Raw genomic sequence first — 25,552 nt, 5'->3', positions numbered from 1 at the left:
CTAAAGAAGTTAAATTCTCTTGTTATTTTTAGAGACTAGATGTCTTAGTAGCTGAGGTCTTCCACTTCAGTGAAATATGCTTGAAGATCTCAGGCAGGTTATCCAGTAGAACACTAGAATGTGTTTAGCTTCTCTGATGGAAATGTTTAATTCAGTTTCCTGATTATCGATACGTTAACTACTGCATTTCTGAAAACAAGGAGCGCACAGAAATGAGAAAGCAAACTCCTTAGCTACTGCTTAGGTGTATATACTTCATCTATAATATGAAGTCTACTTTAGGTGGTTAGAAAACTTTTGCTGAGTAAACAATTAGTTTACATTCAGAACCTGTAATCAAAACTGTTACAGCTTGTAGTTGGATTATATGGCATTATAAGATGTTACTAACGGTGCTTCTTGCAAGTATGCTTGCTGTAAGCATACTCAATTCAACAGCATTTTAATTTTAAAAAGCAGAGTTTTATTCTAGTTTGCACAAGACAGTGTTCTGTTACTGTCTCATGTTGTTTACAAATGTCAAAATGTCATTCCAAACACTCTTTTCCCGAAATTGTCTTTCTAGAGAAGCTGTTCCTGTTTAAACACTGAACTCCTCCTGTTCTATATATGTGATCTAAAGTCAGCTGTTCTGTGTTTTTAGACGTCCCTGTGCGTGGAGTTTATTAACAATTCAGTTCTATTGTCATCATTCAGTGATCATAATGTGAAGTGATTAAGCATTCTGCACCAATGCATACCTGCAAGAACTTCTGCTACCTCAAATTGATCCTGCTTTTATAGTGGGGGGGGTGTGTGCGTATTTGAAACAAACAAGCAAAATACTCCTTCCTGGTGCTCTGGACTGTTCTTCCAATCTGATAACTAGGGTATGATTATATACATAGTGATTTATGTATAGTTGATAATTGTCTTCAGTGTAGTTTTTGGTGGCTTTGTGTTGAGCTCTGACTTAGTAGCAAGTGACTTTGGGAAGTACTTTCTAAATCAGATTTTCAAGCCTACGCGATGCAAATATAATCTGAGGCTTTCTCATGGGGAATGTCTTTTGGAGAGCGGCTTCTGAGTTGTGCTAGAGCAGCACTGAGAAGAGATTTAACCTCGTAGTAGTTCTGCACCTCCAGGCAAAAGTATTGAAGTTTTTCTCCGGTGGGGCCATGAGCTTTTTATAAGTGCTTTGCAAGTCAGAGTCAGAGTTATGTCAATTGCAGGTTACTGTGTGGGTTACATGCATTAATGTTTAACCTCTGGTGCTTTTTTCATATCCAGAAGATATTCACTGATGTATGCAGGAGAAAAAAAATATCAATATTGTGACTAGCTAGATATTTAGGCCTACCTGGTCTTAATGTCAGTCGAAACAAAAGGACAAATGTAATACACCAGTGAAAAGAACTGTTGTGCATGGTATTGTTCCTTATTTTGTTCCTCCCGTATACTAACAATGTTTTGTGTGGGTTTTTTGCCCTGACTAGAAAACGCTATTATCACAAAACCAACAGTCTTTTAAGAATATTTTGTCTGTATGCATGGCTCTGTTTTCAAGGCTGCCTGTGAAGATACATTTAAGCTGTTTGCAGCATTTTTGAATAAGAAAAGTTAACTTTCTTGTGGGGAGGTTGAGTAGAAACTGACATAACTGAACAAGTGGACATCTTGCTCAGTCTTAATATTCTGAGGGCAAGTACATGTTGTAATCTTAATCCTTGTTGTTGAACTCTTTTCTCACTTTGAGTGGATGTTTGGAACGCTAGAATCTTCAGCCAGCGTTTGATAGATTGATTGATAGATCAGCTTCATGGAGGACGTTACCGATGGATTAATCGGAAGTGACTTTTTAGTGTCTTTCTCTTATTCAGCTACTTTGTATAAAGGCTACTGAGAGAGACTGCATAATAATTCTTTGAGAATGCTGTCTATCGAATATGAAGGACTAGATCCTCTGTTGCCAGGGTCTTTTAGCTAGCTTTATACTGCTCGGGTTAAAGGAAGCTCACGCTCTTACCATCTACCTGACTGACTTTGGAAGAAATGTTTGTTGTTGTTGAAGATATGTTCTTGAAAATTCTCTCATCCTAAGGAAAGCTGGTTTGTGCTGTAACCTTTAATGGCTGTAAGACTAAATACTCCACGCTTAAATGTCTGTGGTAAACTTGGTGCAAACTTACTCTGTTCAGTTGTGACACTTGCTTAACTAATCTGAGTGAATAAAACACGTGCTAATATGCAGGATACCGACATATCTTGATAGTACGGTACTAGATGTAGTCCTAACTGTTAAATCAGCTAGGGTTAATGTGTTTTTGCATAATATTCTGAGAAAATACAGGAAAACATCCATATCCTGCTGTCATGATATGAACAACAAGATGAAACTAAAAATTATTTTGCTTTTGTAAGAGTAAAAGTTTCAGCCATAGCTATTATGGTAAAATGAGATTACCTATGGGAAATCAGAGTTTTGATTAGCTAATCTGAAATAAGTTCTATTCAGTTGCTGTTTAATATTTTCTAGAACTTAAAGCACTTTTAAGTAATGCAATAGAGCATGTTGCTGTAGACAGCTTCACTTTTTTTTTCAGGGCTGAAGTTTGCCTCTACCTCTAGATAACACCCATATCCCTCTTCTCCGTAGTTGCATTTTGTTTGGCATGAGGACTTACTTAAACAATCCTTGTAACAATGTAAAGATGCAGGCTTGTTTCTGTTCTGATACTTGAATTACAAAGGCAATACAACAGGATGTAGCTGGGCATGCAGGCTATAGTTTCTTCAGTTTTAACAGGATGCTCTGTCCTAGCATCGTGTAACTTTGATTTTTGTTTCCTGTGGATGAACAGAAAATATGAAGGCTCCGCACATATTTCTAACTCACTTAGAATTAATTCATTTCTGTAATAATGGCAGTGTGGGGTTAATGTTATTCCCTATTCTGAAATTACTCAGTTTTAATGGTTTGTTCAATTTCTGTGAAAAGCTGAGAAGACAACAGTGTCAGAAGATGATCGTCCATCTGATGAGGTTGTAATAGTTTACGAGTTAACGCCTACCCCTGAACAGAGAGCTCTAGCTGGCTTTCTCAAGCTACCTTCAACATTCTTCTGTTACAAGAATAAGCCTGGATATGTGAGTGACGAGGATGATGGTAAGGAGTGCCACAGTTGATCTTTGTGTTAATTTTTTGTGGAGGAAGCGTGTAATAGACTGCACTGGTGTGGGCCCACCTTAGGCAGTGTGTGCGGTTTTGGGTGCCTCAATACAAGAAGGACATCAAACTATCAGAGTGTGTCCAGAGGAGGGTGACCAAGATGGTGAAGGGCCTTGAGGGAGACTTGGGAGGAGTGGTTGAGGTCACTTGGTTTGTTCAGCTTGGACAAGAGAAGGCTGAGTGAGGGGTGACTTCATTGCAGGCTACAGCTTCCCTAAGGGGGTCAGCAGAGGACCCGAGGAAATGGAATGAAGCTGTCGAGGGAAGTTTAGATTAGACATTAGGAAAAGGCTCTTCACAGAGAGGGTGGTCGGCTGCTGGAACGGGTTCCGTAGGGTAGTGGTCACGGCACCAACCTGAATACTGTCAGAACCATCAGACACTCAAATATTTTTGTTTGGACCGATGGGAAATAATCTTGTCATCTTCCTTATGGCCGAAGCTGTACACTCAGGTCTTTGAGACAAAATAGTACAATGGAGGCCCAGGAAGGACTAAAAGGAATTTGTATTGGTGTCTTGAAGGTGTTGACACTCATATTACCAATGGTTAGGTAAGACTAAACAATCAGATATTTGAGCCTAGTCTCAACTGAGCAAGAGGCTTACTTCTGTAACTCTTCTTAGAGACAACTACGAGGCAGCCTTTATCAAAAAGGGACATGCTCAGGTTCCCAGAATGCTGGATTAATGGCTTATTGTTCTTCTAAAGCAAATTCCTAATACTAAAACTAGACATATATGATATCAAATCTTAGTGCATGCAACTAAATTACTCTTTATTCAGCAGCAAATGTGTGAAATGCAAGTTCTGAAGCACTATATCCAACAGAAAACTGGAGAACACAAGCCCTCTCCCACCCATATATGAGCTTGCTAGTTTTTATATAAAAGATCTTCAGTCTTCCTTCCCAGTTCTGTTTAGTGGTCGTCTTCATCAAATCAGTCAATAAGAAACGTGTTTTCTGAAAACAAAACCTGTGCCATGCATCTGTGACAACCTAGGCTGAGGAAGTGTTAGTAGCACACTGGAGCACATGCATGCAAAATAGGAAGTGAAAGCTTACTTGCTGACCTGTGGAATTCTTAAAACATAAGCAAAAATGATACATGCTTGCTAGGCTTGTGAGTTGGAAGAGCTTAGCAGACTCCCCTGTACTTAGAGGATGCCTGAGAACTTACACTTGTTTCCTGTATTGAAGATGAAGACTATGAAACGGCTGTTGAGAAACTTAACGGAAGATTGTATCCCAGCGATTCAGAAGATAAAAAGAAATTGCAAGATCCTGTAAAAGGTATGTCTTACAGCACAAGTTTTAAGCTCTAAATATGAAGGACACATGGGCACCAAGATTAGTTCTGCGTTTCCTGAGATAGTTTTTTAGAAGCACTGATTCTGGGAGCAGAAAAGATGCATCTCCGAATACAGCTTTAAGCTCAGTATGTTGAACTGTTAGTTAGCAGTAAAGTGGTACCAGGAATAGGAAATGTCCGTTTCGGGACGCCTCTAAACAAGAATATTGAAGTGTCTTCCTACCTTGAGCCCCTTCTGCTGACTATGAAGAATTCAGCTTGGCTTGATAGTGTACAAGACAAAAGTTATCTACGTCTGCTTCTGCAGACAGTCAGTTGAAGTTAAGCATATGAGTTAATATTGTTCAATTGAAAAACAAGATAATTTGGTCTTGATACTAAAAATGCAGTCATAGAAGCTTGAATTTGCTGCTTATGTTTGTCTGCTTTGGCTGCGCCTCAGACTTCAGTGTTGTGTAACTGAAAATCTGGGTAGGTGCTTCTATAAAAGTGAAGTTTGGGGTTTTTTTGGGGACGTGCTCTAAAATGAGGTGGTATATATTGAGCCATCTGAAATAAGAGCAAATGTTGAAGGAAGATAGTAGTAGTAGTAGTAGCTGCAAGATTATACTTTTCATCATTGCATGGAAATTCCCTGATAGCAATAGAAAACCAAGCATGAATTTCCAGCTCTGACCACCCTGAGTGGAGTGAAGTTAAGTTAGTCTTCACTTCCACTGTGTAAACAATAATGCAATTTGAAAAACTCCTCAAGTGTGTTTTCAGGTTGCTCTGGCTATCATGAGGTTATTTTACAATGTAGCTGCCAAAAATTACTTGAGTCTTTAGCTGCCTTCGCAGCTGTTTTCCACTAATTTTTATTCTTTGCAGTAGGCATCACAGGCAAAAGTGAAAATGAAAGAGAATGTGCTACTACTTGGGAAAAGCAACCAACTGCTGAGGAGAAGGCTAAAGCAGACACTCTGCAGGCTCCTTCTACATCTGTTTGCGGTGTCGGCAGTGATACTGAGGATGACAGCCCAGAAGACTCTCAGACAGAAGTTAACATTCAAGAAACAAAAGTAAGAGCTAAATCTTGACTAGACTTTGTCCTGTACAATTACTTCATATATGTGTGAGACTTTATGTAGTTTTCACCTTGTGAGAACTAAAACATCCAGTGGGGGAAAACTATTTGACTATTTTGTGACTGTGCCTCGAGTTTTTGCCAACACTGAACCAGAAGCTTAGATCTGAAGTTCCCTGGGAAGAGAAAGAAGGTACAGCTCTTCTCATAAAGTATAAACTGCTTTAGCTGGTAAAATAGCTCCTAATGTGTGTATATGTAAGGACTAACTGATTTTGGAAAGTAATAGTGTTTTTTTGAAAGCTTATTACTACAAAGATAGTTCAGTCTCTTGTCAAGTTAATGTCCTTATGTGTTAAGTGTAATGAAAAACTTCGGAAAACTTAAAAGAGCAATTTTTCTTGGTGTTCTTTTTTTCTGAAATGATTGTTTTTAGTCTCCTGAGGAGGTGGTTTGAATACTAGGCTCTTCTAGCTTATTTGCTTGTTAATCTACTTTTTCATTAATCTCAGGAGAACGAGGTTACAAGCTCAACTGGCTTAGTCTATACCAGTAAGGAAGAAGTAGCTACTCCATCAACTGGTGAGGTGACAGTATTTGTCCAGTCAGCTACCAACAGTGAAGAACCAGATTCCACCACGGAAACTGTGCGTGTGTCGCAGACTTTATCAGGAGCTGATGACAAGCCTGTAGACTTGTCAGCTAAAAAAAGTGATTCGGACTGTTCGGAGTCAGCACAAGGTAAGGTTAGGGTATGTTCTGTTTTTTTGTAGGAACGTAAGTATGCTCTTCTGTAGATCAGTTTAATGTAGCCACTGCCTTGGACAGAAGTAGTGCCAATAGTGAAATGGAAGCATGAGTACCAATCTAGTAAAAATGTGACTGGGAATTAAAACTACATACATCAAGTTCTGGTGTGTTCAAATGGCACTTTTACAGAGCAATGCTAGTCTGTTGCATAATTTATATATGATGTAATTTCTCTCATTAGTTTACTGTTAAAAACCACGTGAATATTTATTAGAGCTCTGTGGATCTGCACAGAAGTAGCGTACTGAAACTATCTCGCACAGTCTTGAGCTCTTTTTTTTTTAAACCGTAATAAATGATTGTCATTATGACAGGTGTCAGACAAACTTTAAATTTATTGGAAGGTAAAAATACTGTAGAGACTACTTCAAGTTTATTCTTGTGACTACATAACATTAAATAGATTTTCTTTAAGAAAGGCAGAGAAAAACCTTTGACTTTCTCCTCTTGATAGAAAACAGAATCATCTCGTTTGGTTTCGGCAATACTGCAGGCTTGTCATTTGCGGACCTGGCTTCCAAAAATTCTGGAGACTTTGCTTTTGGCTCAAAAGGTGAGTTCACCTAGACTCTGAGACACACTCATGGACTTTTTCTTCATACAGTATACCAGTTGTGCACCAGATTTCTCCTGATTGATCAGTTAACAACAGTGTTTTTCAAGTTTTTGTCAAGAAGAAAAAACTACACAAAGTTTAAAATGTAACTCTTCATTTTAGATAAAAACTTCAAATGGGCGAATACAGGAGCAGCTGTGTTTGGAGAGACAGCCCGTAAAGCAGATGAGGATGAAGGTGGTAGTGATGAGGAGGTGGTACATAGCGATGATATCCACTTTGAGCCAATTGTGTCCTTACCAGAGGTAAGGTGACTTCTGGAAAATAAAACCAACTATCTACACAGCAAGTTTTTGAAAAATGCTTTGCTTATCTCACTTTTCTGTCTCTGTTGTGTGCTTTGGTCTGTATTTCTTGCACTGCCTTGTTATAGTTGAGCTGTAGCCGGCAACAAAAGCGCCACGCGGCCGCCCCTCCCCCCGCCGGGGTGCAGAGGAGAATGGAAAGAAACAGGCAGAAACTGTTGGGTCGGGATAAGGGCAGTTGAACAGAACAGCAAACAAAGGGAACAGGAACAACAACAGTACAGATAAGGAGAATACACAAAACAAAACAGCAGAATGCAGAGAGCAACTCTCACTGCCTGCTGCTACTTCCTGCTGCCCAGCTCCCCCCCACTGCCCAGCTCCCCCCCACCCGGAACCCAGCATGACGGCACATGGTATTCCATACCATACCCTGTTTGGCCAGGTTGGGTCAGCCCTCCCGGCTGTGTTCCCTCCTGGCTTCTGGTGAAAATTAACCCTGTCCTTGCCGAACCCAGGACTGTCCTATGCAGAAACACCTGCTGTTTTAAAACCTAGTACAGCGCTTAGGATTGGGGAAGTCTCTAGTGCATCAGTTAAAATCTTCAGTGTTTATTTCATTATACCTTGACTGAGTGTTGATGCAGAACTGCATCTACCATGCCAGCTTAATATTTTTACTTTAGGCTAGGCAAGATAATCACTAAGCAGTCAATAAAGATGTAGTACAATTAACCTCACCTCACAAAGAAATTGTTTTTTAAAAAGTAGGAGAACCTTCAGCTTTGGAGGTAGCCTTGTAACTTACCGAGTGAGGCTTCACACAGTTCATGTCTTGATTTGGTATTTCGCCATAGCATGCCTAATAACCATTTTAAACTTTTCTGATGCTATAGTCATATTGTCTGGCTTTCCTATAAATAATATAATGTAATTATAGATTAGTATAATTAAGCGAGACAAATAGAACACAAATAAACAGTATGCAGCATCCTTTAATTTGAACAGCAAATCTGATGTAGTTTGCAACATGCCTTCACCTTCAGGATTTGGTATGCCTTTGCTCATCTGTGTGTCATATTATGACTTATATGGTTTCCTTTCTTCACTTACTTGCTGCCCGTCTTCTTCAGTCTCATTTGTCTGTCCACAAATAGTTGTTTGTCATGTATTTCTCCAGTTCTCTCAAGTGTTCCTTATCTTCAGAAGATGTGTTTAATGGAGGAGGTTAGAGGCCAGTAATATGCAAACATAAAGTGGGGAGGAGATATGGCTGTCAGGCCTCAGTTTTTTTTATACTTGGTGTTTATTTTGTTCAAATGCAAATATGAAGTTCTTTTACAAAAGGTAACACCTGGAATGGTAATAGTGCTGTATGGTCACTTCTTGGTGTGCACATCATTCCTGGGAAACTTGCCAGAGCACTTGACAGTGTTTTTTTTAAAGGAAAAAAAAAAAACAACCACAAAAACAACAGAAGAACCACACAAACAACCCACCAAAAACCAACCAAACAAAACGTCCCCAAAGCAAAAGTCAACAAACACTTGCCAAAAACTATATGCAGCATGGTGAAGTAGTATTGCGGTGCTATAATTAATCACAAACAGTGGAATTTGTTGGGCTCAAATTCTGAAAAGGCTTGATGCTTTACTCATTTTGTTGTGTGATGAATGCGGTGTTCGAGAAAAGAACATATTGAATAATTTTCCATTGTAATATGTTAGAATCATCATAAGTGTATGTAATGCTATTTAATATTGTTGGTGACAGCAGCTGTCTGAGAAATCACAGGTACTCTACTGTGCTGTTTTTTAGGTGGAGGTAAAATCTGGAGAGGAAGATGAAGAAATTCTCTTCAAAGAGAGGGCAAAACTTTACAGATGGGACAGAGATGCTACTCAGTGGAAGGAGCGTGGCGTTGGAGAGATAAAGATCCTCTTCCACACACAGAAGAAATACTATAGAGTCCTAATGAGAAGGGACCAAGTTCTTAAAGTCTGTGCAAACCATGTCATCACCAAAGAAATGAACTTAGTGCCCTCTGATACGTCAAACAATGCTTTAATTTGGACAGCCACAGATTATGCTGGTGAGTTTTTCATAGAGTTGTAGAGTGGTTTGGGTTGAAAGGGACCTTTTAAAGATCATCTAGTTCCAACACCTCTGCCATGGGCAGGGACCCCTTCTACAAGACCAGGTTGCTCAGAGCCCCATCCAACCTGACGTTGAATGTTTCTAGGGATGGGGCCTCCACAGCTTCTCTAGGCAGCCTGTGCCAGTGCCTCACCACCCTCATAGTAAAGAATTGCTTTCTTATATCTAATCTAAATCTCTGCTTTTTCAGCTTGAAGCCATTACCCCTGTCCTGTCACTCCATGCCCTTGTAAAAAGTCCCTCTTTCCTGTAGCCCTCTTCAGGTATTGAAAGGCCACAGCCTTCTCTTCTCCAGGCTGAACAGCTCCAACTCTCTCAGCCTTTCCTCACAGGAGAGGTGCTCCAGCCCTCTGATCATTTTTGTGGCCCTCCTCTGGACCTGCTTCAACAGGTCCATGTCTCTCCTGTGCTGAGGCTCCAGAGCTGGATGCAGGACTCCAGGTAGGATCTGACCAGAGCAGAGCAGAGGGGCAGAATCCTCTCCCTTGCCCTGCTGGCCACGCTGCTTTTGATGCAGCCCAGGGTACAGCTGGCCTTCTGGGCTACAAGCGAACGTTGCCACATTATGTTTTGGGTTTTTTTGGGGGGTGGTTTTTGCTTTTTCTAGGTGGTCTGTAGTTTCTATGGCTTGTTTTTTTCCTTGGAGATTATATAAGACAAAAGCTATTCGTTTCTGACTATCCAAATACAGCTAAAGAAACCTGTTCGCTGATTTATTTTCAGATGGTGAAGTAAAAGTAGAACAACTTGCAGTCAGATTTAAAAGCCAGGAAATGGCTAATTCTTTCAAGAGGAGGTTTGAAGAGTGCCAGCGAAGCTTGTCAGAACTACAGAAGGGACACTTATCTCTGGCAGCAGGACTGTCAAAGGACACCAACCCTGTTGTGTATTTTGAAGTTTCTGCTGACGATGAACCTTTAGGACACATAACCATGGAGCTTTTTTCAAATATCGTCCCTCGAACTGCTGAAAATTTCAGGGCCTTGTGCACAGGAGAGAAAGGATTTGGATTCAAGAACTCGAGTTTTCACAGAATAGTCACTGACTTTGTGTGTCAGGTAAGTGTAACAGACTCTTCACCGAGAGAATGAGATGTATCTTGACTAGCAATGCCACTTCAAAAAATCACTTACACAGGATAGCATGTTCTTGCTGGGAGCATAAGTCCAGTGTGCAAGATATTCTCACTGCCCTTTCCCTACAAGGACATGAGAAATGGTGTGAGCAGCACATGCTGCCCTAAGCCAAATGCTTTTTACCTGTGTCTGCCAGCTGCCTGATGCTGTAGTGTTACCTAGTGCTGCCGTGTTGGCGTGGAAGAACAAATGGAGATAGAGATCTCCTCTCACAGTGGATAAGGGGCCTGTTGTGGAGCAGGAACACCAAGGAAAGTAGAGGTTCCCAAAACTACCATTCAGTCTTCTCTGTCTGCAGAGAAGAGCTTCTGTATGATCATCTGCTAAGAACACTTACTTTCCAGGCTTCTCTTACATTTTTAAAGTACACTTTGTATTTCAGATAATGTGCACTTTTAAAATGATGTTCCAAGTATTTTAGATGCTTGAGTGTCCATCTAAAAGAAGTCTTCTAGATCTCACTGTCGTGCAATAGCCTGTTCCTTAAAATTCTCAAATTTTTCACCAAGAGTATCAGCCTGCGGTGCATCTGAACCCCCATGTAGACAATGTTGGTTTTAAATCTCCGTGTGCATTCAGTAGCACTAGCAAGTTCTTCATAAATGCTGAAAGCTTAGGAGATTCATCATAGCTCAGACTTTTCCTTCTCTAAAATTCTCATCACTAATTCAAGGAGTTTTAGTGACTTGTTACAGACAGGACGAACCAACTTCTTTACACACTCTACTAACGCTCCTGTATGTCACCACATCTGTGAGGACAAGGCATGATCTACAAACTGAGGAGTAGACAGTAATATATGAATGGCTTGTCATGGCTATTAAAAAAAAAAATCCTGGCTCTTGATTAGGTGTCACCTGTCTGAAGTATGCCCTTTAAAACTTTGTGCCTTTCTGATGAGGAAGGCAGTGTTGCTCAGTTAAGGTTTAAGCTTGTTGCAGGGTGTTTCATATCTGTCATGGTTTAACCCCAGCTGGCAGCTAAGCACCACACAGCTGCTTGCTCACACCAGCAGTGGGATGGGGAAGAGAATGTGGAAAATGGGTTGAGATAAAGACAGTTTGAGGAAAGCAAATAGATTATCATAATAGCAGTATTAATAATATACAAAACAAGTGATGCACAGTCAATTGCTCACCACCCAATGAATGATACCAACCTGTCCCTGAGCAGCGATCACAGCCCCCCACCAACTCCCGCAGCTGATACACTGAGCATGCCATCATGGCATGGAATATCCCCTTTGCCAGTTTGGGTCAGCTATGCCTGCTGTGTCTCCTCCTGGCTTCCTGTGCACCTGGCAGGCCAGGCCAGCATGAGAAGCTGAAAAGTCCTTGGCTGCCTGGCAACAACTAAAAACATCAGTTTGTTATCAGCGTTATTTTTATCCGAAATCCAAAACACTGCATTGCTCCAGCTACCAGAAAGAGCACTTACTCTGTCCCAGCTGCAACCAGGACAACATACTATAAGGAGCAGACTTTCTTCAAACAGTTAATTGCACCAAAAGTGAGCTATCATCACTCGAAATTAGTATATTCTAAGTTGGCTCTGCTTTGCCTAAACTTTCTCCAGGTACAGTGAGAAGCTTTTCAATGAGAATTAAAGCTTTCCTTCAAGATATGATGACCTATACTGTCACCTTTATGTGTATAGTCAAATGGTCAGGAGCCAGAAGCTTGGTGCCTTGCAGAAAGACAAAAGACACTGCTCGCTAGCAGTAGCTGCTGTCATAAACAAGCAGTAATGTGGCAAAAGCTGCTGGTTGCACAGAAGCAAGACATTACTGATCATTGGTACGTTAACCTTTTTTGGGTGATGAGTTCTGTGCCTGCAGGGACTAAGCAAGGACAGGCCTTCAGTGGGATAACGCAGGTCCCAGATGTCAGGGCCAAGGGATGCAGGAAGCAGGCAGTGGGAAGGACAGGCCTAGAGGAGGGGTCACCTTGTGGAGCAGGAAGATAAAATGCCATGTTCAGAATAAAAAAGGGAAGCTTTCCACTGTTGCTACCATTGCCGTGAACAAAGCTGCTGAAGCCTTATATCTCAGTAAATACAGTGCTTGTGAAAACTAAGAATGAGTTTTTCCAAAGCAGTCTTTACTGTGGAAAGGGAATGTGATTGTGCTGTTCATTTATGTTTTGGGACTTGCAAGTTAATGCTGTGCCCTTTTTTTTTTTTTTTTAAGGGAGGTGATATAACTAACCATGATGGAACAGGTGGACGGTCAATTTATGGAACAGCATTTGAAGATGAGAATTTTGAAGTGAAACACACTGGTCCTGGGTTGTTGTCAATGGCAAATAAGGGCAGGGATACGAATAATTCTCAGTTCTTCATAACACTTAAAAAAGCAGAACACTTGGACTTCAAGCATGTGGTATTTGGGTTTGTGAAAGACGGCATGGATGTCGTGAAAAAGATCGAATCCTTTGGTTCTCCTAAAGGGCTAGTAAATGGAAGAGTTGTCATTACAGACTGTGGGCAAATATAGAGTTATTGCTTTGAGTACACAGATGTTCTAGCAGACTAAATCAGTTATTTAGGTGTTATTGACTAATTATTTCAGCTTCTTAAAATGGACACTTCTGATGTATAAATGTAAAATTACAGCTTATAGTTGGGTTTTTTATGTGTTCTAATTGATTTTTTTGCATGTTAAATAAAGCTCAGACACTGGCATATTTCAGGTGTATTTGTGTTATCCTGACATATTTGTATTAAATGTCAAATTTTAAAAATTAAATCTTAGTCTTGTTAAAATAAATGTCTTGTCTTCACTCTGGTTTGTTTGAGGGAAAAAAAAAAAAAAAGCTTGCACAGTCTATTCCTGCTCTCATAAATGTCTGTTTTGAATAGGCGAATTGTAGGTGCCGGTTGCTGGTCAGTAAGCTGAAGGCCTTTGGAAGCTGCTGTTGGGGCGTGCAGAAGGCAAGCTGCGGCAGCCGGCTGGGAGACCCCGGTCTCCGCTGGCTGAAGTCGCTGGCTTGCACGTCAGTCCTTGAAAGCTAGAGAATAGTTCTTCCGTGTTTGGCTAGCGTACCAATTTTTTTTTTATGTAGAATGTGTCTACAGTACTCAGTGTAGTGAAAACCATCTGTGTGACAGCGGGATGTTACCTGAAATGCTGCGGTGTGACCCGCTGCTGCTGCCGTCTTCTCAGGGCACGTGGTGGCTGTGTCTTACAGCAACGGCAGGCTGCTCTGACCGCGCCGCCCAGCCGCGTTACTGGAGCTTGCGTGTGGCGGGGTCGCTTTAGCTTTCAAAATGTTACGTCTCAGTAGAGCGTAGGCATGACCAAATGTGGGGTTTTTCTAAACTTCTAGTCTGCAGCTCAGTACTGGCACTGTCACAGTTGTTTTTTCAAGGTAACCAGTTCGACATCGAATCAGAGTGGGTTGGGTTGGAAGGGACCTTAAAGATCATCTAGTTCCAACCCCCCTGCCGTCATGATCTGTAAGTTAGAGACATGGAAGCTGTACATCCAGCGTGGAGTTTTTGGCTTGGTTTTTTTTTGTTCGTAAGTTTGTTTAAGGACGGCGGGAGTACTTCTTCCCTAAAACTCCTAGGAGCGCATCAGGCTGTGGAACAGTGTCCCGGAACGGCTCCGGCAGGCCCTCAGAGGCTGCGGCCGGAGGAGAGGGAGCCCGGCGCCACCGTGAGCTGGAGGCCGCCCCCTCCTACCTCCAGGCCCGGCCGGGGCCGTTCCCCGCCGGCGCGGGGGAACCAACGCGCCTGCGCCAGGGGCGGTGGGAGCCTGGGCGCGTGCGCGCCGCCTCCCGCGCCTGCGCCCCGCCGCCTGCGGGCCGTGGCGGTTGGTTCGAGCGCGAGCGGCGGGGCGGTGCGCCATGGCGGGTCCCAGGCCGGGCCGCGGCCGCTCCGTCGAGCGCCTGCAGCGGCGGGGGCCGGCGGGGGTGAGACGGCAGGGCCGGGGGGGAGGCGGGCGGGGAGGAGAAGGAAAGCCGTTCCTCCTCGCGCAGTCCCTGCGGTGCTGGGGGAGCCGGGGGGGGGGGGGGTCCTGTGCCGGGGTCCCTTGGGGCTTGTTGTAGGCTCTGCGGCGTTACGTTCGCGTGCGGTGTGGGAGCCAAAGCCGGGGGTTAAACAGGCTTTGGGAGCCTGATGTGTGAAGTGCGCTCTTCCCAGTCCTGCCCCTGCCCCCCTGCTCTGCGTTACGGTGCAAGTGCCAAGAGTCTGAACTTGGAATTTCCCGGGAATTTGCGGTTCCGAGTCGCACGCCTTCCCAGCGTACAGTCCGAGTGGCTTGGCGCTTAGTCTTTGCCTAAACCCTGCTGGTGCCGGACAGCTGGGCAAGAGAATATGTGAATCCTCTTAGGAGTAGCATACTCGCCATGTATGAAATACCTACAATAGGAGAACTCATTTCTTTCGTACCTTCTTTGCTGCAGCAGTTGCTAGCCTTATTTACAGTGCGTTGGGAGTGTTTGTGATTTTTTGTAGAGCCTAGTGATTAGCTCTGTTTTTAGGGAGCAGGAAATTGTTTCAGATCTAAACCAGAGAATCAAACCCGTAGTTCGTAAGAGACTGCCACAGTGACCAGACAGTAAATTATGATGGGTGTCATTCCCTTGCCGAGGTAAAGCAGTGCTATTTTACACCAGAGAATGCCAAGTTCTTTGCACCGATATGAACAAAGGAACTGGATTGTGCTTCCTCTGTTTCCGTTACTTGCACTGACCGTAAGCATTTATGGGTCTGCACAGTTGGTTAGGAAACTGATCTGCCTAAAAATCCAGGAGCAAAGAACCCTCCACAGACACTCACATGCTGGTGTTTCAAAAGTCTTTGACGCTTTGTAGAAGGAGTACTCACTGGGTAGCTAGACTTTATTTTATCTCAAGCCTGTTTGTCTTTCACTGAGACAAGTTTTTGCAGTTGCTTTCTAGCATCTGTATTTCATGGGTTAAATGCTTCCAGTGTGCCCAGGGGATAACAAACCTTAAATGTTCAAACTTACGCTGCAAGGGAAGTAATGTGTTGTAAAAATACCTGTGTGCAGCCAAAGATTGGGAGAGATTGAAAGCTGGATTTGGGCTAGACACATAGTGGGATTGGAAGATCTAGTCGGTCCTGGGAATCATCAAATGAGTGCAGAAACCAGCCTTTTTTTCCAAGGAGATGTGACCTGCCATTTTAGGATCAGGAACCGTCCCAAATATGAGGTACAGATTTGAGTTCTGTAGCAGCTAAAATCTGGAGGTGTCTGCCCTTAGTTCCTGCAGAAGGATTTTCAACTCAGGTGGCATTTTGTGGTGCTCTATGTGCGGTTTTTCTTGAGGGATATTCTGCTTTGAATTACAGAACTGTTCTTTAAAGAAAAATAATTTTCAAAAACTATCTTTAAAAAACTGTTACTGAGACTTTAAAGTGTAATGCTTGCAAGGAAGGAAATGCTAGATTTGTTTGTGCTTCTTATTTCATTAAAAATCAGTATTTAAGTACAAGAAAATACAGCAGTCGATCACTCCGTTTAGAGCATAGAGACGCAGTGAAACACAGCTAAGATCTGTGAGAGCTGCTTTGAGTCTGGTCTTTTCTTTAATTGATTTAGCTTGTAGCCTAATACATCTAACATTTGTTTTTCTTAGCATGTAGTTAGAAGTTAGTAGGAAACAGCAGAGCAGGAAACTGGCATAAAAAGCCTAGAGGTAAAGACAGATGGGGCTGTTTCTGTGATTACCTCATCCTACTTTTATGCCCTTATTTTACATCCCTGTCTTCTTAGTGTCTTGTAGTCTTTAAAATATTTTAACATATAACACCATGAATTATTAGACTGTGGGGAATATGTTTGCCTCTTTATGTTAATATGAGGGCCATTGACATTTATAAATTAAAAGAAACCGCTTCCCTTTTCAAAGTTTGTAGTAAGTTCTGTCACAAGGCCTTGTAACTGTTAAACAAGTAAGCTGCAGCATACACTTTCTCTGAAAATTCTGACTATATGACAGTGGTGGCGTGCTTTCTTGTAGGTTTGCCTTTCAGGACTATTACACACCAAATATAAGAATGGAAGCTCCATAGTATACAAAGGTAATACCAAATAATGGTGCTTTCATGTCTTTTTCAGGGAAAATCTATACTCAAATTGTATCATTCCTAAATTTGTTTTCAATAGGTTTGTATTTTCTCATTTTAAATAGGTAGACATCTTGATCAGGGGTTTGTGGTATCTGGCAGCCAGCCTGGGAATGTTAACATTCACATGAAGAGCACAAAGGATGCTTTAGAACAATGATTCCCAACCTGTTTGTGTTTAAGTCCTGCTTGCAGTAGTTGGTAGCAGTCCACCTCATAATGTGTACATTTGGCTTTAAATTAAAGATATGTGTACATTTAATATTTAGAATGTCTTTGGGCTTCTTGAGAAACATGTTGCTGGTGCATGTGGACAGCAAGGTAGAACAATGTATTTACCAAACTTCAATTACAGAAAAAATAATATAAGGAGGTAAGCTGTAAAACTTCAGAAAAACAAATCTAGTCTGAAAACAGTAATTCTTGCTATAGTTTAAGCCATTACAATTCTTCATTTGTCAGACTGTGTCTGTTTTTTTTAGTTCTTAAACATGCACGATAGCAAGCATTTCTAATATGCCTTTGTTGATTTCTTAATGTCAGTTTCTCAAATGCATAATAAAATTATTTTATGTATTCCAGGTGACATGGACAGTTCACTGGAAAATACAACTATTTCTTTATCCAAATGTTCTTTAGAGTCAGAATTTACTGAAAGCGGAAGATCTTCTAGTGATTTCCTACGAAGTTTTAAAGACTGGGATCGGTAGGAGGTGTTTTCTTTTCAGCTCTTCTTTATCATTTATTCTCTCTCATAATCCAGATGAGCCGTAAGTAAACAATATGTTCAGATTGCACAGATCCAGAAGTCGTTTTAAGATTCTTGTTTTCTCATTAAGAACTGTTTGTGGTTGATGTATGAAATAATGTGAATGCTGATTTTGATGAGGAATATTGTCTCGCTCACTTTCTAATCTGTATATGTTGGAATTGCTAATGGGACACAGGGATGATATAAACTGAACTGGTGATGTAAACTAAACTAAGAGGAAAGCAAATAGCTCAGACTAATGAAGAGATTTAAGTTTATTGAGAGATAACTTGATTCCAAAAGACAAGAAATCTCTTTTCAGGGCTACTTTACACCAAACATGAATAATGAAAAAAGGTGGTTTGTATTTTTAGCTTTCCTGGAATTTGGTGATTGATTGTGAGAGGAGAGTGTTGGTTTTACCTGCTGCATACATGTGCTTACAGCATGAGAATTCTCATTACTGTTACTACTTTTAAATCAGCAACGTTAATAATTGTTGTGGTTAAAATCTTGTGAGTAATAATGCCTTCCATCCAAATGATTTAACTCTGCTGTTTATTATCAGTGAGATATAAAAATCTTAGATTGAGCACTGTTTACATTTTTATACAAACTTTTCTCAATGCTTTATATGTAGTATGTTAGAAAGGGACTGAGTAATTTCAAATTATTGCTTTTTTGTATTTATTTAGTTTTGATGATGCGCAAGATTCTTTTTGTGATTCGAGTGGTCTAGAAATAGAAGAAAAGACCATTAATTGCTCTGAAACTGATGCGGTTCAAAATACAGATATATATGTGGAAACAGGTAGTAAATACTGAATTTTAAATATATTTGCAACTCTGTGTGAAGTATAACATGTAATTTAAAAAACTTTCTAGTAAGTGTTTCTATTCAGTGCTGAAATACAATAATCAGCTAAAATATATTTTAATTTGAGGATTTAACCTTTTGTGTAAATATGAGTAACTCCTTTAGAATTAGTTTTGGAGGTCCAGACATACTTGATGTAATACTAACATACATTTTTAAAAAGAAAAATCAACCTTTTAAGAACATGGTTGCCAGGTGATTTTATAATATGAATGAAGAAACAGGGTGTGTTTTGGTTTGTTTGTTTTGTTTTATTTTAGATAGCCAGCTGCATAAAGAAGTACTACAACTCTGTTAAATCAGATGTCTTTTGTCAGTTGAAGCATTGAAATCTGGCAATGGGTGGAGAGAGGGTGTTATCTGTTGTTCAGTTAACTCAGGAAATTCTGACTGGAAGATTGTAGCAGGGACCAGCTGGGGTTAATTCACTGCAAATGTTTGAAAATGCTGCCACAATTGGACAAGTTTGCAAATCAGTGTAGCTCTGTCTCTTGTGGAGAGTTTTGGGTGTAGGAAAACATTGATGTATTCTTCTGAAAGTGTATCTGGAAGCGTGGAGACAGCCAGCCAGCCAACCAACTTCAAAGTGGCTAAAACAAATCTCAAATTCGAGGCAGAACAGATCAATAGAGCTGTAATAGACTCTCACCAAGAGTTGTGTTAAACGAGTGGGGAGAGTATAAGAACAGCTTTCTGAAAATACATTCTTTCAGAAAAGACAAAAAAGAATTTAATTGCACCAGGAAAAATGCGTAGTGTAGAGTATTTTGGGGTCAAAGGCAAAATAAATACAGAACTCTGGTAAATATCACACCTGTTTGTTTCAGATATGGCTACTTTTTTCTGTTTTTTTTTTTTCTCCCTTTCTTTTCTGTTACGATTTATGTGGCACTGTACTAGTAATGCTCTCATTCCTCACCCCGAAGCAGACACACCGTGGCAGAACAGCAAGTTTGGTTTCTTGTCCTGCTCCTTCTTTTCTTTTCCCCAGTTGCCTGACAAATAAACAGCTTATCTCTAACGACTTTTTCCTCATTGGTCTGAATGTTGCCACGTCTGTCCCATTGTGGTTTTAACCCCAACAGGCAGCTTAGCCCCATGCAGCTGCTTGCTCACTCTCCCACCTGCAGTACAAAGGGAGAGAATCAAAAGCGTAAAAGTGAGAAAAGTCGTGAATTGAGATAAATGCACTTGAAGAGGTGTAGCAAAAGCTGCGTGTGCAAGTGAGGCAAAATAAGGAATTCATTCACTGCTGCTTATTGGCAGGCTGGTGTTCAGCCGTCTCCAGCAAAGCAGGGTTCCATCAAGTGTCATGGTTACTTGAGAAAACAAATGCCACAACTCTGAAAGTCCCCCCTTCCTCTTTCTTCCCCAGCTTTTATTGCTGAGCACAACATCATACGGTGCGGAATATCCCCCTGGTTGGCTAGGGTCACCTGTGCTGGCTGTGTCCCCTCCCAACTTCTTGTGGACCCCAGCCTGCTCGCTGGCGGGGCAGCATGAGAAACAGAAAAGGCCTTGATGCTGTGTAAGCACTGCTCAGGAACAGCAAAAACATCCCTGTGTTAACACTGTTTTGGTCACAAATCCAAAACATAGCATCATACAAGCTGCTGTGAAGAAAATTAAGTCTACCCCAGCCAAAACCAGCACAATATAGAATTATTGAAAGCGACCTTAAAGATCAGTTAGTTCCAAACACCCTGCCATGGGCAGGGACACCTTCCACTAGACCAGGGTGTTCAAAGCCCCATCCAGCCTGGCCTTGAACTTGTGCCCAAACTTGTATTTCTGATACTGTCACCTAGGTAATCTTGGCCTGATGTGGTAGCTAGGTGCAGCTGGCCATGCAATATGTCTTTCCCTAGAAGATCCCAATACTTCAATTATCTGTGAATTTCGGCCATTTGACTGTGAAATCCAGCCATTCCTCACTGTGCTGTCTGCAACTTTCATCAGCTTCCTATGCTATAATCTGTCATGTCTAGCACTTTCTCATGTCATGTCCAGTAGTTTCTTAGGTCTTGTTCTGTTAATGTACATGTCAGGCCAGGGTCTAGTCAGCAGTGAACCACTTGCCTGAAGCCCTTATAAAAATAATAGGAGATTTTGATTACACTATGATTCAGTCTGAGCATAGATTTAATACAGGTATCTATGGGATTCCTATATTGAAGTGGAGGACATAGTTTTACGAATAAATCTTCAAAGATCGCTGATCGATTCGAACAAGTCATGCAACACGGCTTTGCACAATTCTCCATAATTCTTTAGGAGATTACTTTCTCATTTTGATACGTCTTGCTCTATGCTTGTCACTCTAAATGCCTAAAATAAGTTTTTGCTCTTTTGGAACAACAGTCATGTCATTATTTACCTGGGACTGATTTTTTAATGTAGAATGGGTTTTTCCTTTCCATAGGCAGCACCTTACTATCCCATTTGGCTGCAAATACACGAGAAAATAGTGACCAAAATATTACTAATGGTTTGGTAAGGAAGATTGTGAGTGGAACTGATGCTCAAGCGTGCAATATTCGAGGCATAATACCGGCTCACATCAGTCAAATTTATGATGAATTATTTGTCATACATCAGAAGCTCCAGGTAGGAACTGGAATTGCCTTAAAAATTTTGTTGAGTAAGGTTGTGAAGATTCTCACTTTTGACAGAGAATTCAGAAATTACTTATGTACTGAATCACTATTACCTATATACTAAAACTTAATTACTTATATACTAAAAATATTACCTGTTACTATTATTTACACTGATCACAATTACTTACATACTAAAACTCTGTCGTCATTCCCCAAAATTAATTCACTGATTTGGTAATGGTGCTTTGACTTGCATAGTGGATAGATCAGATAAAATTCGGTTTGAGTGAGTTTGAACACAGTGCTGCTACATCTGAGAGGAGTGTCCTGTGACCCACTGTGGGCCTGGAGGGAAACGCCTGCAACCGTTGCTTCTCCTGAGAGCATCTGAAACTATTCTCCTGGCTCTAGGCATTCAAGAGTGCTTGCCTTCATGGCCTGCTGCGAAAAACCTCTGTTCTGCCTTATATTGACTTTTCTGCTGCTGGGGAATCCCAAAAGTTCATCCCCTAGGAGGCCTAGGCCACTAACAGGAGGACGTCCTAGGTTCTGTCTTTTGCAAAAATAGGTTTGTATCTCTTCTTTTCCTCGCCACTTTTTCAGGGATGCTTCCCACTAATTGAAGAAACAATATGGTAACCTAGTGTTCAGGATAGACAGTTGCATCAGGCTCTGTTTTGTCTTACAGTTAATATCATGATACAAAACTTTTGGAAGCAAAAGCCTGAGTTTAACTGTCTAGGTTTATACTTGAGCAACCGTATAGAGTTGAATTTTGAATTTTGGGAGGCTGAGCCATCCTGCCACACGTTGAAGTCATTTGGGTTACTGTATGGGCAAACTGAACATAGATGTCCATCAGGATACTTTTAATTACTAGGCTGTTGTCCAACACTGTATATTTTACAGAAAGCTAAGCATATCTCTGGGAGAGAAAATTCAAATGGGGTATAAATTGTGATAATTTCATAGATTTTAAAACTGTTTCAACATTTGTTTCTTGATACAGAGAGAAAGTTCAGCACAGCAGGAGTATGCTCTGCAACTCCGGAAACGAGAGCACTTTCTAACAGAGCGAGAAGCGTTGCTTTTTAGACATGAAGCAGCTTTGGCTAAAATAAGAGGTGTGGAGGAAGAAGTTCACACAAAATTTGGAATTATAAAAGAGGTACAGTAATGTATTTAATGATGTTTATTGCTCTACATGCCATTTAACTTGTTTGTAGTTATCTTAAGTCATTGTGTATTTGCTGGATATGATGCTTATTTCTTTAAAGTGCTTGAAATCCCCAAATGAAAGGCTTACAGAAAAAGTACGGAACAATATCAATAGGGTTTTTGTATGGCTTCTGTTTCAGAATGCTGTATTTTGTTGTCTGATGTGTAGGTACATTTTATTGTTACAGTTTAGAAAAGAAAGGTAACTTATTTCTAAAACAGCAAAAACGATATGACCGGTATTAGAGAAAAATTGTGGTCTATCTGTAATTGTGTGTAACCTAAATGAGTATCTTTGCATTAGCTGTAGTTGAAGCAGATTTCCTTGGGAAGGCTTTAAGACACAATGAGGTCTTATGACATAATAACTACTGTACAGAGAATTAGCAGAAAAACACTCAAAAAGTTCAGAGAAAGAAATGATCAACCTAACTTTGGAGGTGTGGGTGGAAATGAAATGATATGATTTCAGCAACGGAAAAGTGTGTTCAACAGTGCTGTGCTTGTGAGTATTTGCTGTTGAATTTAGGTCTGGTGAAAAGTTTTGGTTATATTCCAGAAGATCACCAAGAGAAGTCCTTAAATATGTGTACTTACTGTCAAAAACATAAGCTGAGAAATTAAATTTCTTTCAATTACGCAGATAAATCTTTCCCATAAGCTGTTGAGGGAGGATAGACGACATTAAAAAGGTAAAGGGTGTCAGAGGAGCAGGACCTCAACTTTTGAACAGAGAAGGAATAGGTTAAGGCGTTAATTTAGATGTTTCAAATCTTCTCGGCTTTAGTAGCGTTACACCAGTTAGAGAAAAATCAGTGGATATCTGTGAAAATTTGTGGTGGTGCCTTTGTTTTCAAAAAGGAGAGTTGTACAGCCATCAACTTAATGTTAGTTCTCACAATAAATAAATAAATAAATAAATCCTGAAACAAGCTATGAAGAAACCAGAGGAAGCAGAATGCAGGAAACAGTGCAATAAAGAGCTACTAGCGTGTGTTAATTATCAGTTGTCAAATCAGTCTTGTTTCCACTACAGCAAGGTAATGGTCATTGCTGATAGAGGAGTGGTAGTTATATATATGTCTGGACTTAATTGGAAATTTTTTAGACAGGTTTGTGTGGCATTTTCATAATTGTATTGGGAAAGCATAACAGATGTAATGCAGTTGGTGTAAAGCTCTGGTGAGACAGTAGTTCGCAGTGAAGTTAAAGGTATGTATATAGTGGATTCTGGAATGTCTTTTCAGCCCAGTATTATTCAGTATTTTCAGTAAGAAGCTGGATGGTGAGAAAGAGCACATTTATTAAATTTGAAGAAAATAGCAGGTGAGGGGGAATTTCAAGCATACTGAAAAAGAACATTAAGATTAAAATTGATCTTGACAAATTGAAGATATGGTAGATTTGAAAAAAGCCATTATACTATTCCTAAGGTGTGAGTGTACAGTATTGCACTTGAATAGAAATATCAGCTGCAGTAATAGGGAATGGTGAGCGGATGCATGGGTTCAACATACAGGATGAATTGAGGGTGAAAGTGTCAAGCTTCAGCTACAGAAAAGGCTGCAGAAAAGAGGAAGAAATTAGGTTTTTTTTCATGTCTGCGATAGGAGAAGAAGTAGTAGGAATAAGGGAAAATTAGATTAAGTATTAGGAAAAACTAGATCTAAACAGAGGTAGTTGAGCATAGGGACAGGTAGATTGGTAAGACTGCAGTGTTTGCAGTATTGGAGCACTTCAGAATAGACTAGGCAAACAGGAGTTTGCCTTCACTCCAGCAGGAGTGAAATGACATAGCTGGTTATGATATGGATGACATTGCCTGATTTGCTTATGGAAGTGGCTGGCTTAGACATCCTGGCACCACCTACAACCCCACGACTTAACAACTGGATTGGTTCTACTTACCTTTCAGGTTAATAATTCTCTACTGATTCTTCCTAGAGCAGCTATTGAACTTCAAATAAAGCTCTTAACTGTGTGTATAGAAAGTGGAAATGAAACATTCCAAGTGATGTGATAAGGTGCATTTAAACATGCAGACACTGTCAACATATAATTATTGGTATGAAAAGAGGATCTGTCATTTCATGTCGGCTTAGCCAAGTGTGGATAGGTGCTTTAGACAAGAATGTCTTGCCCACAGCTGTTTTCATCCTGTTGACTGAAAAAGAGCAATAGCTGAGAATAAAGATGTTACAGATGTTTTTTTTCTCTGTGTGGCTGGAATGGAAGTTACTGTGCTTCTCAGCAGAAATATAAAATCTTAGAATCATAGAATATGTGAAGTTGGAGGGGACTCATAATGGAGAAGGATCTCTTTAGGGCTTGCTTCCTTTAAACTTCTACTACCAGATGCATTGGTGTCCAGAGAAGATTAAATCTAAAATAAGATTCAGAAGAATAAGAATAGCAGTGGATATGCAGGTTGTAGTTAGCAGTTCATATACTTGCGGTGAAAACCAGAGCACTAGCCTAGGAGATAAAGGATTCATTTCTTGCTCTGCATCATTCAGAGTGAGGAAAGCCAGAAAAACCAGTCGAAACCTCAAAAGTTGCTGCAAAACAGAATCGTATTTTTTTGCAATTATATGGAAAAATAAGATGTAAATAAAAGCTTTGTCATTGGTTTTAGTTCACAAACCTTTCCCACATTTGCCTTGTCTGAGAAATGTACGTATTGATATAATCTCTTTTGTGTAGAATCTGGAAAGAATAAGAGCCATTGGCCGTGGCCGTTGCTCTCAGTTTCTTTATAGATTCTTCTTAATATGCAGTGTGGATGTTGTTTTTCTCACTACTGGTTGAACATGCAAATTTGGCCATGCAGGATTACAAACTTGATCTTTGAAAGTTTCTTCTATTATTTTAACACTAAAATGGAACTTAGCTTAGAATTGTTTCTCAAATAGTCTCTTGTAAATCATGTTTTAAAATTTGATGTTTCTATAGCAACATGAGGCAGAAGTTAAACAGCTGACGGAAGCTTTGAGGGAAATAACTAAAGAAAATAGAAGGCTGAAGTCGTCATTTGACACCTTGAAGGAAATGAATGACTCTTTAAGAAAACAGGTAAAATTAGTTTCTTTCCTGTTATCAATAATTTTACAAGCTACAATTAACAGTTTAAAATATTTGAACAGCTGAAGTTTACAAAACTGCTGATTTTTTTATTTCTGTAAGATAAGAATTGTATGAACGACTGAAAGTACTTTCCACACTTTTTTCTAGTACTTGAAATTTAGCCTCTCTGATGTTTTACAGCATAAAAAAAGTTGGCCTTACTCCACTGACTCACTAGCAACAGCTAATTGCTCGGAAGGGCAAATCCGTGTCCTCTGAAGCAAACTGAGAGTGGATGGAGAGAAAGCATTCTTCAACATGATAGAATCCACCCTGTGCTGAATTGCTGTGCTGATTCTGTTAAATAGAAAGAACCTGTATTTCTAACTTTGTGCT

General features: G+C 40.4%; 2 protein-coding genes across 6 annotated transcripts in view; both read left to right on the top strand.

The window, feature by feature from the left end:
- LOC104326933 (E3 SUMO-protein ligase RanBP2) overlaps positions 1–13,318 on the top strand; it is a 33,949-nt gene extending 20,631 nt beyond the window's left edge. For 2 of the 3 annotated variants that reach the window (XM_075425665.1, XM_075425646.1), the window contains 9 exons: positions 2,978–3,145; positions 4,410–4,502; positions 5,392–5,582; positions 6,100–6,328; positions 6,852–6,950; positions 7,116–7,258; positions 9,077–9,350; positions 10,139–10,473; positions 12,740–13,318. In XM_075425665.1, the coding sequence (XP_075281780.1) occupies positions 2,978–3,145; positions 4,410–4,502; positions 5,392–5,582; positions 6,100–6,328; positions 6,852–6,950; positions 7,116–7,258; positions 9,077–9,350; positions 10,139–10,473; positions 12,740–13,045 (1,838 nt within the window). In that variant the 3' untranslated portion in view covers positions 13,046–13,318. The remainder of the gene's footprint in view (positions 1–2,977; positions 3,146–4,409; positions 4,503–5,391; positions 5,583–6,099; positions 6,329–6,851; positions 6,951–7,115; positions 7,259–9,076; positions 9,351–10,138; positions 10,474–12,739) is intronic. The other variant, XM_075425656.1, reaches the window with a different exon arrangement.
- Positions 13,319–14,390: 1,072 nt separating this feature from the next.
- The window catches only part of CCDC138 (coiled-coil domain containing 138), a 35,723-nt gene continuing 24,561 nt past the window's right edge, over positions 14,391–25,552 (top strand). For 2 of the 3 annotated variants that reach the window (XM_075425623.1, XM_075425612.1), the window contains exons 1-7: positions 14,391–14,465; positions 16,542–16,602; positions 17,230–17,353; positions 18,094–18,209; positions 20,698–20,882; positions 21,885–22,043; positions 25,046–25,165. In XM_075425623.1, the coding sequence (XP_075281738.1) occupies positions 14,400–14,465; positions 16,542–16,602; positions 17,230–17,353; positions 18,094–18,209; positions 20,698–20,882; positions 21,885–22,043; positions 25,046–25,165 (831 nt within the window). In that variant the 5' untranslated portion in view covers positions 14,391–14,399. The remainder of the gene's footprint in view (positions 14,466–16,541; positions 16,603–17,229; positions 17,354–18,093; positions 18,210–20,697; positions 20,883–21,884; positions 22,044–25,045; positions 25,166–25,552) is intronic. The other variant, XM_075425633.1, reaches the window with a different exon arrangement.

This window comes from Opisthocomus hoazin, chromosome 1, assembly GCF_030867145.1.
Source record: "Opisthocomus hoazin isolate bOpiHoa1 chromosome 1, bOpiHoa1.hap1, whole genome shotgun sequence".
Lineage (NCBI taxonomy): Eukaryota > Metazoa > Chordata > Aves > Opisthocomiformes > Opisthocomidae > Opisthocomus > Opisthocomus hoazin.
This window is presented reverse-complemented; position numbering and strand designations above follow the sequence as displayed.